The 14,367-nt window shown below is 42.1% G+C and overlaps 1 protein-coding gene across 1 annotated transcript; it reads left to right on the top strand.

The window, feature by feature from the left end:
• The first annotated feature begins 13,759 nt into the window (after window positions 1-13,759).
• Window positions 13,760-13,939, top strand: CTXND1 (cortexin domain containing 1). Its single transcript, XM_010197622.1, has one exon. The coding sequence runs from the start codon at window positions 13,760-13,762 to the stop codon at window positions 13,937-13,939; it is 180 nt and encodes a 59-aa protein (XP_010195924.1).
• Window positions 13,940-14,367: the final 428 nt, after the last annotated feature.

Genomic DNA, 14,367 nt, shown 5'->3' with positions numbered 1-14,367 from the left:
GTTATGAAAATGAATAGAGATGCTTGACTAAACCTCAGTTTGCAAAGTTCAAGTTGCAGAGCAGGCTTAAACAGAAAGCACAGAACTGTCAGGTACTGACCTGACTTACAGACTGTGGAGCAGCATTGGAGGTTTTGTTATTAAAGGATCTTCCTTGCATCTTTGCTTAATACAGTACTAACAATTACTTTCAGCTGAAGAACAGAAGGGGATATATGATTTTATTTGCCTTCCTCTAGAAGTGTTAACTCAAACTCTGACAAAATCGAGGTCTGTGCTTCCCTTTTACAAGTGTCTTGAACAAGCCTGCTCTAAATAACCAGCCAAAAGCAAAGCCCATCCCCTTGCCTTATCTTAACACACAGACTGTGGTCTACATTAGCTCCTGCAACACAAAACCTGAGCATCTCTCACATCTTTGCATCCCAGGTTGTACACACTCAGATCTCATTTTTGTGTCAATACAGAACAAAAAAAAACCAACCCCAGAAGAAAATGACAGAATTCTTTACATGAAGAGGAAACCATCTTCCCTCAGCCACTGCAGCCACACAATTCTTCCCATTAATCTGCAGTGACAGGGGAGAAAGATCACAGGCTTGGTTATTTCTATGAATCACCTAAAGTCAGAAACACTGCAAAACTGATGAAAACCAGTTGACCTTGTTCACCATCTAAGAGAAGACCTATGCTGAACCACAGTGGAGCTATAAAGGCTCCTTTTGCCACTTGACTCTCCTCCTCCTCCATCAAAACCCCGTTTTAAAAAAACCTGACTGTTGCTGGCATAAAAGCAGGAGTTGTTTCTGAACACAGCACTGATAGAATAGCACCAGGCAGAACTGCAGCTGAGCAACGAGGCAGCAAGTGCAGATTTTGAGCTGAATGTCCTTCCAGATGCTCCCAGACTCAGCTGTGACACATTGAACTTGTGGGAGATCTGGAGTCATTCCTTACCATAACACACAGCATTTAGACCCTCTAGAACACCTTGCAAGGAAAACAAACCAAGGGAAGGAAAGAATACTTAATAAAAAGACACCCCAAAAAACCCCCATCAGATTCAGATCTGCATTTGCACATACATAAAGATTTGCCTTAGGAAAGGATTGTTCTGTAATGAGGTATGACTGCAGTCCAGTTAGTTGCTATCTTAGCATAAATCTTCATACAGAAATACATTAAATAAGGCAGGAGAATTTAGTTAACCCCAATGAAATCATCATACCTTGCTCCCTGCATAGTTTTAAAGATCATTGCTGGATGCTTTGTACCATGTTACATGTCTGGAGAGATGGTGTTCAAAGGTAATTCAATCTTTTTCAAGACACATATTGAGGATAATTTCTGTGAGATGTGTACTTGTTTCTGGTCCAAAGTCAAGTGTTCTGCAAGACAAGTAGGCTCCATTTGCAATAATTAACTAAACCTCTGAGAGCACAGACATAAAATGATTCCATGACAATAAACAAACAGCCATGGGGGCAGGCAGAGACCCACTGGGACACTTCTCATCTTATTATTCATAGGATTGAGCTGTTTGAGCTTAGTTTCCTTTCATGCATGAAAAGCTTTTGAAGAATCTCATTATTGCACTGAATATGTAAATATAAAGAGAGAGAGTTAAAGTAGAAGCAAAGATCAGTGCCTGGTTTAAAAACATTTAGAGCTGTATTACCCTAAAGATATGAATCAAGATTGAAGCTGAAATTGGATCAGACCTATAATATGTTTTTCTTTCTTTTTTAATGGGGAGTTTCCAGGAGCCATCCCAAAATCATTAACAATCAAAGAAATAAGAAGCCTCTTGCTGCATCAGAGTTGCAGAGTCAAAGGGAGATGCTCATTAGGGGTGTGATGGAAGCCTGGCCACATTCGGCAGTCTGTCTTCCAACATCCACAACTGCTGTCTTGCCAAACTTATTGGGAAGGCTTCTGTTTTGTGCTTTCAGTGTCTATTTATGGACCTGTTGTCCACAACTCATCCAGCCCCTTTTGAGCATGCTTGTACTGTCTCCAGTCTCCCGTGACGGCAAGTTTCTGGGAGTCACTACCTGCAGAATAAAGAGCAACTTTTTTTTCTGTTTCAAGCAAATTTCCAACTAGTTCCATTGAATGGTGCCAGTTTTCCCTATTTTGGAAACTGGTGATTTTGTTTTAATTAGAAGGAAACCATTTTCTCACTCACCTGATCTGTGATTTTGTATAGCTCAAAACTATTATTCCTCAGCCACCTTTTCCCAAGCTGAAGAGTCCCAGCTTCTTCAGGCACTTGTAAAACAACTAATCATCCCTTTGACCACTTCAGTTGTTCTACAGATGGTTCCCTGCCAGCAGGTATCTATTCCTCAGCATACTGACCTGCTTTCAAGCTACAGTGATTCTAGTCCACCAGAAACCAAAATAATAAAGGTGGCTAGAAGGAGAAAACCAGCATTTAGGCTTGGGACATTTGAGCACATTCAAAAGTTGTTGTGATCTCTGCAAGGGAGAAAAGACCTTCCAAACTGCTGAGGCAGTTCAGGTAAGCCCTCATTGCTCCTGTACATTAGGTTCACTTAAAAATGTTCCTTGTGACTAATGGCACATTAGCTAGGTATTGGCTGTATAGAACTGTCAGGTGCTGTGCCAGAAACACAGTCTTTTATAAACTGAACATGTACAAAGGTTCTGGCAATCTGATTCCCAATGACCCACTGACAAGAGACTTATCTAGCTGAAGATGTGGAGATGGAATGTAATTGTACACAATCTTTTTAATCAAGGACTACATTTACAATAATCTGCTGCAGTGACAGAGAAAACAACATCAGGCTGTAATACATGGCTGGAATCAAAGCTACTTTCAATGCAGTCTTAATTAAAGAGTGGCCCTGACTACAAGTTTTGCAGAATAGTCAATGAGCTTCCAGCTGAGGAAAACACCTTTCCTGATGTGATGAAATGGCTGCATGTGGACTTAGAGCATGATCAGAAGGAAAAGCATATAGAAACACAGGTAAAATTCAGGACATTGGCTGTATTTGGTAAAGCAATCAATACAAGATGGGGTGACAGGGAAGGAGAGAATGAGAAGACATTTATTGCTCCTCAAACCCTAAGACTGCAGACTTGGAGGTGGTCCAGGGAGCATGCTCCAGAAACAGGAATGATGACCAGGCTGTGAGCCATTGAGTGGCTTTTCACTGCTTAGTCTGCAATGTCAGGCTGTGCTGGTGGTCACCCAATCAGTATTCTGCCCACCTCATGCCACCAAAGCTTGGTCAGAAAGCAGCCAAGTGCTTTACCATTCTCAGAGATCATTTTTGACTGTTCTCTGTCTTTGATTAAACATAAACTGCATTTTACACCCATCCATTTGGCACTTCCCACGAATTTATTTTGCAACCAAAAGACACCTGAAGTGTATAAGTTTATTTTGTCATCTCTCTGTATAATCACACTGCAGCATAATGACCTGTCACAGAGGTCAAGCAAGTTCAGCAGTATTTGCGTGGGCTGCTCTTTGCCAGCCAGCCTCAATGCCAAAAAAAAAATCACGTAGTCTTGGACACATTTGATTTACTAGTACAGATACAGCCCACATGTCCTGTGAAGGACAAGAGACAGAGACCCTGAACAGCTGGGACTTAGACCCAGGATCCTGACTGACCCTCTCTCTTCTGTGCAATGGGCCATTCATCCCTGCAGCCAGCCTTGCTCAGTGACATGCAGAATTTGGAGGCTGCTCTATTTGTTATCTACCTGCAGAGCTGGAGACTAGAGTTCAATTATCCTTAAATTCTTATCAGGATCCTTCAATCCTGCCAGGGCTGTCATGGAAATGTAATGCATGTCCTGCCTCAAGGTTTTGGTTCATTTGTAATAAAAATCATCTGGCCTCACTCTGAAGGAAAATGCAATCCATCCCTACTGGGAGACAGTTGAAAATACAGTTTATCTGGATGTCAGCTGGATCCTCATCAGAAAGAAACCTTTGTGCAGTATTCATGTGCAGAACTGGATAGAAAGGGGGGATCTCAAAACAGGAAGATGTTCTGTGATGTTGAATTGTTTGGCTGGTCACACTGATTCCAGATGGTGTTCCAGGCACTCAGTGTCTCTGAAAACAGGAAAATTTTCAACCTCTCAGTTCTTGGAGTAGTAAAACTGTTGTCTTGAGAAAAAAAGAAAACAGGGAAAAACTATTAGTGATAGTTCTGCTTCTACTGTTGGCAAATTATAACCAAAATTAGCCAACATGCTGTAGCAATTCTGGCTTTTCAGCTGGAGAGGGTGAGGAGCAGCAAGCTTTTCTGGATGTCTCACATAGCATAAAGCTCTGCCTCCTGAAACAACCCTAACCCAAACTTGTTTCAGATCACTGGGGCTCCTTACGTCTCATTTCAGGTCTTCATTTTTTTTCCTCCAATTCCTTGTACCACTGAAAAGATAAATCTGTTTGAGTAGGGGTTTTTGCCAATATTTCCTAAAGGTTTTTCATCCTTGTCCAAAAATACTTCTGGGCATTGGGGCTGTTTCTTCTGTAGTCCAATTTTGCCCAGTGACCTGGCAACAGATGCTGAACAGTATATAACATCATGTCCTGCTTTGCAGTCGAGTGCACATTCCTACACAGGAGCCCCTCTACGTCTCATACCTTATTCATTCAGTCTTTAAGACTCCTTTGCAGAATTTTCTCAGTTTAAGATACAATACAGTTCAGCTGGCAACACACTTCTGATTAGATCACCACAAAGAAACAGAGAAATAACACAGTAAATTACATGCATGAGCACAAGCTATGAGCTTCCATCCTTATTGTCCCCCGGGGACTAAATTGATTCTGAGAAAGGACAGACAAAAGCAGTGTCTTTGATGAGAGCCCTGTGTAAAACATGTCATTCTGTTTTGAACCAAAACATACTCTGGACTTCAAGTTTTATTTTTGCTTATGTTCTTTGAGCAAGCTCTTCTCCCCACAAATTTCTGAAGCATCTGAGAAAAGTCTCTATTAAATACACCTTATGAACATTATCAATATGGACTGATGAGTACTTGCACACACAAAACCTACATATTTTACTATAGCACAGCTACCTCTTTTGGGATTTTTGGGGGCTGTTGCTGTTTTAGCCCTAACTTAATGCCTTCTTGATTAGTTTACTTCAATAGTGAGAATTTAACTCCCATTTTAAATAAGCAGTTCAGAAATAAAGCAGGGCTACGTGACTTCTTCATGCCAAAGTTTGTGGCAGTTCTACATGTGTAACCCAGCTATTTTGGTAAGCATTCATCCACAATACTTTTCCTCAAATGCCAAAACATTGATACAGCCTCAATCTGGTCAATGCTTACGTAGCTTCTCAAGATGAAAGAGTGAAAGATGTGTTGTTGAGAAGTATTCTGCATGTTAGAGAACACTGGACATCACCATCACAAGACAGGTATTCATTTAAAAAGGAGTTGCTGTTCTACCTCAAAATGCACCTTTTGTTTTTATAATAAAATTCCTCAGAGCAGAAGTAGAAAAAAAATTACATGTGTTTTCCTTTTTTCCTCCCTGTCAGTTTTACTGCAGTAAAAAATTCCACGTAGCTTTGCTTCGAGTTCTCCTGGCTAACAGCCACAGTTTAATTTATAAAATAACTGAGAGGACCAACAGGCATATTTGTCTCCTTCCTTAGGATTTAAACAGCAGAGTTTAAACAACAGATAGTCCATTATAAGGAGTTCATATCATACCTATTCAGACCTTGCAAGCCTTGGCTTAAAAGCCAAATTCATTTGTTTCTCTAAGACTCCTTTATGTTTGCCACTCACCGTGGTGAAAGGGGATGCATACAGTGAGCATCATAGCACTGAGTGATAAGAAAAGCAGCTTCAGACTCCTTATTGAAATGCCCATTGAGTGAAGAATGGTCCTGCTATAGGCAGACATTCCTTTTCAAGCCCATCTTGCATATCATGGGTATTGCTTTGCATTTTCCCTGCATCACCTACAGAAGGATTTCAGTACCTGATGAATCAAAGTTCTCAACAGCCTCCCAGGTGGATATGAATCTCATAATGACAGGTTGAACCATGGTACAAAACCACTGCAGCTCCCACACTCACAGCAGAGACATTAGGGAACCAAAGCAATGTCCTTGCAGCGTGCATGGGAGACACAGCTCTCCTTGCCCCAGGACTGGGCTCAGCTGTTGGCTCACATTGCTCAGAACCTGGTCAGCTGAAGATAGCACAAGAGAGATCTAGTAGAAACCCCTGAACTGGAGTCTGAGGGAACACTGAATGTTCTTTCTCTTGCTACCTTACGGACTGTAAGGCAGCCAGTACAAAGACAACATGACAACCTCAGTCCTGGCTTACCTGCCCTGTGTAGCTAGTATATGTTGCTTAAATCCTAGCACTTCCCACTATCATGCCCAGCAGCCAGCAACTCACAGAATCATAGAATCACAGAATGATGGGGGTTTGAAGGGATCTCTAGAGATCACCGAGTTCAACCCCCCTCTAAAGTGGGTTCCCCTTCACCAGGTCACACAGGAATGTGTCCAGGAAGGTTTGGAAACCTCCAGAGGAGACTCCACAACCTCCCTGGGCTTAAGGTCCATCACCGTTTCCACTCCACTTTACCTCTCAACTACCATTTCCAGTCTCTGAAAAAGGTTCCTACATTTCTCAGGCTCCCACTTCAGCAAAGTTTAATTAAGGATTATTCACACAAGTTGAACTTTGGGAGATTGGAGGCACTTTTCTCTCCAGAGCCCAACTGTCCATAAGTTGGCTCAACAGCTCTAAACAGTGACTTGCTCCCAAACACAACCATCTATTATTTTTTTAATCTGTTGTTAACAAGTAATACCACATGGTCCATGGGTGAGAAATGATTATTTGATTTAGGATGCTCTCAAATTATAAGCATCCCACAGCTATTTTAAGTGCACGTGGCATCTTTTTCTCAATGGAGGTTAATGTTATTCTTGCCATGGGGCTATGTAAGAAGGAAACATTTGTGCAACAGCAATGTTTAACACTTTCTCCAGTTTGATTTATGCTTTTATTTGTTTTCAACTTTTGTAGCACACATACATGATGTCTTTAGTCTTCTGAGGACATGCTGACATCCAGTAATTTATGACTGCCTAAAAGCAAGTGTGTTGAGGGAAGATTATTTGTCTCTTGACCATAAATGAGTGGGCTAGATTGAATAAATGAGTTTGTATAAACTAAGCTGAGTATAAAGATTTGAAACATGTAAAGCAAGCAAGCAAAGCCAAACCAAAAGATTAAACCCAAAGATGAAACCTGCCTGTGTGCAACAGGTACAGGAGAAATCATACTCATAGGAAGCCAGAGTAACTAAAATAAAGTATTGATTTTTTACTGAAAGAACTGTAACTATAAAAGGACTATTAATTTTTAAATGAAGGTAATGGTCATATTATTGCTCTCTGGATATAGAGAGAAGCTCATCTCTCTATCTACAGCATTTGATTCTGTGCTCAGATACAGTGAAGTTTTACTCGAAACTAGATTGTTAAGAATATTAGAGTGTGGACTATTCTTTTATAGATTTGAACTTCAAATTGAAGATGAGCTCATTTGACAAATGCAAAATACATACCTGAAGCAGCACTTTGCCTTCCTGCCTGGCCATTTGCCTCTTCTCCCTTGCCTGAGTACACCCTGTCCTGCTGAGTCCCCTCACCTGGGATCTGGGGTCATCTTTGTCTCATTCTCTCCAGCCTTCACATCCTACATCGTAAAACCCATTTCCATACTGACTTCTCAGAGCAATCATCTCTGTAGGCACCCTGAAAACAACCAGGTGGGCTCTTGCTACTTGACAGCTTTAATTACTACAGCCTGCTCTCCTCAGACTTTGACAAACATCTTTCCCTACCACTGCTCCAAACAGCACTGCAGAGGTCAGCTGCTGCTCCTTCCCTCAGAGCCTCCTCCAGAGATGTGTGAGCTCCCTCCTCTTTCAAGGGCCATACAGCATCTCTCCAGCTCTTCCCACTGTCTATCTCTATTACCAAAAGGCTAATCTGTGCTTCCCTTTGGCCCCAGTTCCAGTGTCTCTCACTTGGTTAGCACCCAAATTCCCTTCAAAGATGGGAAAGGAGTCATGCAAAGCCTATCTGCAAAGTAAACCTCAGTGTCCTGCTGCTACTTAAGGTGTTGGGACACCAACCTGTGCTCTCCAAGCCAAGTATTATCTTTTCTTCACACTTACAGTCTAAGTTTCCTAGAACAGTTGCAATCAATTTGGTCAATGCTCACTGAGTCCTTAGCATGGTAGATACAGTCCATGGCAAAGTCCTGATCCCACTGAGCAATGAATAAAGGTAAGGTTTTGAGCAACCTTTCTGTGAGCTGATGCTGAGCTGGAGTTCTGGGCTCTCAGCCATAAGAAATTTCAGAGACTTGGCAAAATTGAGTGGGGAAATGTGTTTGTCATCCAGCAAGTTTTAAGAGTTTGTCTGGTTGAAATTATTTATTGTGCATGTAAAAAAAAACCCAAAGGATATAACCCCAGATTAGACTGAAAAATTCTAAATAATTCAATAGTTTGAAAGTCCTGGTATATCAGTTGAAGATGAAACAGTTTTGTTTAAGCAACTGAAATGTTTCACTTCAATTCTGGCCAGTTTTGTTAAAAAAAAGGGTTAAAAAAGATTCCAAAAACTAAGTAAAGATGCAGACTTAAAGATGCAGAATTAAAAAATGGGATTTTCTCTTGCTTAAGGAGAAATATAGATACAATGACTTTGGGTTTAAACATCACTCCTTGTGTCATAAGTGTTCTTCTCGGGAACGCCTGACGAATAAATCCATCTTATATCTGACTGTACCCGATCGTCTCAGGCTGTCACTGGAGCGATTCCCAACCTCTTAACGAAGCTGTAACGCCCACATCCTGTGTCAGGAGCAATTGTGAATTAATTTCTTTTGATTTCCAGAACACACCAGTGAGAACTGCTTCCAGGTCTGGGTGGACGTGAACCTGAGGGGAGCCTGAACGCCGTTAAAGCCACACTGACTAACAAAACTTTTCAAATATGACCACAGGAAGGATTTTAACTCCACAATGCTGCTATGCTGGGATGTGACAGGCTTCCTACTCAGGTCTGGAAGGTAGGGATTTGCTTGCATATATGATATTGAATAGTTTCCTTTCCCTCCCTTCCCTGCACATCTGTTGTTTTGGGCAAGGAAAAACAGAAGAAAACCAAAGAAAATGTCTCAAAGTATATCCTATGGGTTGAGATGAGTGGAAACATGATTAACTGACATAGGGACAGGTACAGTTTAGAGCAACTCTCTGCAGTGTGTGTGGTACATTATTACCATGTATTTAAAGTGACAGTGCGAGATTGTCAGGTTTGGAGGAAAAACGTGTCTTAAAATATCTTGCATAGGTAAGAATGGTTGCAAAACTCAGCCACACTGACGAGCACAAGCATTGCACAGAGTCTCTAACAGAGCTGGTATACTAAAGAGGATGCAAATGTATCTCTGTCTGCTTGAGTCACAAAAAAATTAATGTATTCTCTCTTCTGTGGCAATCCCTCACATGATAAAGAACTGGGAAACACAAAGCAAACAGCAGAGCGAGAACCAAACGCTCAGGACAGATTCCTCATTGAGGTGCTAAAGTTTTTTTAACCCCAGGCCACAGTTTCTGAAATGGGAGATGACTTACTTGGGACTACCAGGCTGCAGGGTCTCCTGACTGCAAGAATGATCAGACAAGAACAAGCCAGGGGAACCATAGCATCAAAACTACTGAATGCCTACAGCTCTGAAGAGATACAGCTGCTGCCTGCTCCTGGCCCTCTGCAAGCCACGAGGAGCCAAGCACACACAATCACTTTTGGTACTGAATTACTGTGCCCACCACCAGCCAGCACAGCTCCATTTGTGGGATGATGAGTCTACCTGAAGCACCCCTTGATTCTCTGAGGAGTTAGAGGGGGAGAGGCTGTTTTGGAACACGTAGGGATTTGCAGAAAAGCATACATTCAGGACTGCCAAACCACCTAACAGCTTGAACCAGGGACTGTCCTTCATCTGTTGGCTTTGTTTAAACCAAAATATGTTTTCAATGAATCTGAAGAAATTTAAAAAATACAATTCTACAGCTTGATGCTGACAAGATGGGGGGGAAAAAAGTTATTTTCTACAATTCAGCTATTCAGAGCAAACTTCATTATAAAGTTTCACACTCGAATGATCATTTCTGCTATTTATTTCTTTTTCCTCCACACACATATGCTGTCAACATCAGCTGTGCTGGTAAATAAGAGCCAACCAGTCTGGAGCAAGAGTTAGTTTCACTGATGCATTTCACAAGCCAGACAGAGATCTGCAAAACCATTCTGTTAATGCACACAGCACATCCCCCCATGGCTGAGATAGATGGTAAGATATGTAAACAGAGCCTCTTCCATCATTGACCAACTCTGCTTCAACCCATAAGATATTTTCATACCCCCCCTTCAAGACTGGATGTACCACTGGGCACCAAGGGAATGAAAGATGAAGCTGAGGCATCAGCCAAGGAAATGCAGAATAAGCAGAACAAGTTGTTCAGCTGTTACAGATGGAAGACCACAAGTACCTGGCAGATAACAGGGAGCTACACATAGCTGCAGTACCCTCTGTCACTCGTGTGTCAGCACATCATTGCCCTGCAGCAGCCCCAGCTGTCTGTGCTGGGAGACAGAAATCATACTGGATGTTCATGTGGGAACAAGCTTGTTCTCTCCCTGTGCACAGGTAGATCCCCACCTGCAGCAATGTTAAAGGAGATTTAGGAAATAATAATCAAACAGCATGTCCCCAGTAAAAACAGGAAGATGGACTTCCTCAAGCAGAACCAGTCCTGGTGAATGCTTGCAAATAACTCCCCACTCATTTGGGGACCATCTTTTGCCAGTCCTCAGCTGCCTGATCTAGAGCAGTGCTATGTTCCAGCAGTAATACATTAATCTGGAGATGACTACCTCAGACACAACTCTGTTACAGCACCTGGATCTGTTCAGTGCCAATAACTATCTCTACACTGCTAAGCCCACCAAAATGCAATTGCAATAACTGACAGTGCAGAGTATCACCAAACACCTTCTGACACTCAACCCACTGCATGACTTGGATGAGCATGAGCTTTATGGTGCTGTGGTTCTGAGGAGCTGGACCTGCAGAGAAGGTTTCCTCCTCTGACCGTGCTGGTGCATGGACAGATTCAGGTGAGCAGTCAAGCTGTGAGAGAGGAGAGCAACTTGAAAAGCCAAGCCCTCTGGTCAGCCCCAAGAAATACATTCTCCATCAGTAATGACTGATGAAACCTATACCTGAAATCATTAGATTCAAGCTGTCACTAATTTCTTGTGCAAACTACAGCTCAGATGCCATATGCTTCCATTCTGCTCTCTGGGTAAAGTTTTCTGCCTTGAACATCCTTTCCATGACATACTTTTCCCTTCTAGGAGGAGACAAGGCTGCAAGACAACTCAGGTGTTTCATAGGAAACATCATCCAGTCACAGTCCTGGGGCAGAAGGATGTGGCACTTGAACCACAACTCCCATAAGATTATGCAATGCCATTTTGAAGAGAAAAATGTCCAAGGAATGGATCTTTATTTGAAACCTCAAATAATTTTCCAAGTAAAGGATTCATCTTTCAGAAGAAAGCACATTTGATTGAAAATGCAGCTTTGCATCAAAGATCCATACTGATGGAAATTCCCAGGTAGTTCTAATATCTGCAGGAGGTAATTTACTGTGAAATAACAACTTGTGATACAATAGCCCTAGTGTCAAGAGAGAGAAATCAAATCCATCATTATTGGACCTTCACAGGAGCTCTCAGGAAGGATTGGGCTATGTTAGTATTTTTATAACATTTTTTTTCCTGTTGTTCCACAGAGAAAAGCTTATCCACATTTAATAGTCAGCCTTGCTGACAAAGTGTTTGACCCTCTTTCACCAAATGAAGTTATAAATTGTAATGTAAGATCTCTTGGCTGCTGAAACGAAGCAGTCAGAGTCTTCTGGGAATAACAGGTCTCTCATTAGGCCAGGGGAGCATTACAAGTCAGACCCTCAGTGATTTCTTCATGACCCCAAACTGGTCCATCCTGAGGATGTGACTGGTAAATACACGTGATGTCTGCTCAGTTTCATTCACTGTGTGTGTTCAGCTTCTCTTTCATCCCCCTGCTGCAGGATCAGCTGTCACAGTAAATTCTGTGCTTTCAGGAAATGTAAAAGAGCTGCTGTCCTTGTGCTTAAAATAGGCTGGAGGGCCCAGCTGATTTATACTTGCCTTGGAGGATGTAGGAGGCAGTGAGACTGGAAAACTTGAAAAGGAGTAAATTATGAGACAGAGAAGGAACTGTGAACTTTAATTTTAAAAGGCCCTCAAGTTCACCTCCAGAAAAATTTGCAGGGCACATGAGTTCAGGAGTCACTGGGACACCCACTCACAGCTGGCACAACATGATGCAGCTGGCACTACACGATCCTGCAGCCAGATGTGAACCGCTACTGAAATCACCCTGCCAGCAGCAGCAGCTCATTGCAAGTGTAACCAGGCAGACTGGCCAGTGTGGATAAAACCTCTACCTGCATTAATGTAGTTATAGAAAGCAACTGAACCATTTGATACACATTTGAACATCTGAGACAAGTTTCACCCAGTTCTCCCAACGGCTTCAAATCTTTCCCGTCTCTCTCCTCCAAAAGCAGCAGGGATCAGCTGTCAGCTTGATTATTGCATTTGATGTGAATTACTTTTTGTTGTTGTTTGTTTTAAAGAGGTAGGTATCCCATATCCCTGCTCTTTTACTGTGGTAGCCTTCCACACTTCTACATCCCACCATGACCCAAAGCTGCATGTCAGGAAAAGTTTCCCTCAGCCCTGAGCAGTGACTCAATCCCACGAGTCCAGTCAGTTCCTCTCTTTCAGCACTGTCATACAAAGCAATTTGTGTCAGCAGCTAATGAACTATCCAGAGGCAAATTGCAGAGGTAAAAGTGAGCCAATGTCTGCTGAAGACATTTTGGTTATGGATGTAGATGATTAAGTCAGAAGACACCTTCGGCTTTGCAGATGTCTGCATCAAATAAGATAATCCTTCTACTAACCACATAATCACCTGTACCTCTCTGGGTGATAAAACATCCATTTAAACATGATATTGCTCCTAAAAATCTGCTACTGCCTGGAGAATCTAGGAGTACCAGAGATGAAATGCTATGGAAAGTAAGTACACATAATTTTCACTTCTCTTTTTGCCAATGAGAGACAGAGAATGTTTGGACAGAAAGAAAAATTGGGATAGAAACAGTCTGCTCTGCCATTTGTCTGCTCTTTCACACTAGCAGAAGAGGGGAAATATTTTTAAGACTTGGAAATGCTGAGGCAGGAACAGGGTCTGTATCCCTTTAGAGACGATATTTCAAGTGGATAGTGTTCACCACTGCTGCTCTTTCCTTTGTTAACATCTCTTTTTATTGTCTAATATTTTAGCAGGAACATTCACGTTCAAGATTAAGGTGGAGGTGAGGTTACCTGAGCTATGACATATCCAGCAGATTTATTTCCCTACAAGAACACACCAGAGTTGTTCTGTTTCTGGTTCTATCCCTGACTTTCCCCGCACTCAGGAGCAGCAATCGCTTGTGTCTGACACCGTGTTTGTTTTGCAGTTGGTTGATGATGTTAGGAGTAACTGTAAACCCAGATGAAGAACGGCACAAGCAATGGAGGGACCAACCCCAGAGCCTGTGTATGTCGATGTGGACAAGGGACTGACATTAGCATGTTTTGTCTTCCTCTGCCTCTTCTTGATTGTGATGATTATTCGCTGTGCAAAAGTCATCATGGACCCTTACAGTGCCATCCCTACATCTACCTGGGAAGAGCAGCACCTTGATGACTGAAAGGACTTCACTAGACAGAGCCATGAAGTGCTATGACCCAGGAGACTCTTTCTCAGCAGGAAAGCTAACAGACAAAGAGCCATTTTCAGATGTGCAGGGCAACAACAATATCTCTAAGAGCACACAGTGTAAATGATTCTTGCTCAACAGATGAGGATATCAGTAAGCCATTCTGGCAGCACAGGTTAATACTATGCAGCAGCCCTTATTTTACTGAAAACCATTATCATTGTAACTCAAGTAGCACAAGACTCTCCAGACTTCTCCTAATAGAACTCTTGGTCTAGCACAGTTTGTCCTGCCCTCAATATTTCCCGCAAATCCAGGTTAACCATCAGAATCTGGAAAAGCAACAGGAACGTTTTGTCTTCCCTGGAATTGGATTGCTTTGGATATCTTTCTTCCTCAGTCACTACATTTATGTTTCA

Source organism: Colius striatus, chromosome 7 (genome assembly GCF_028858725.1).
Source record: "Colius striatus isolate bColStr4 chromosome 7, bColStr4.1.hap1, whole genome shotgun sequence".
Classification (NCBI taxonomy): Eukaryota; Metazoa; Chordata; class Aves; order Coliiformes; family Coliidae; genus Colius; species Colius striatus.
Note: the sequence above shows the minus strand (reverse complement) of the source record. Positions and strands in the feature narration are given on the sequence as shown.

What these genes read in the sequence shown, in the direction of transcription:
- CTXND1 (XM_010197622.1), top strand. Translation starts at nt 13,760, where the DNA reads ATGGAGGGACCAACCCCAGAGCCTGTGTATGTCGATGTGGACAAGGGA.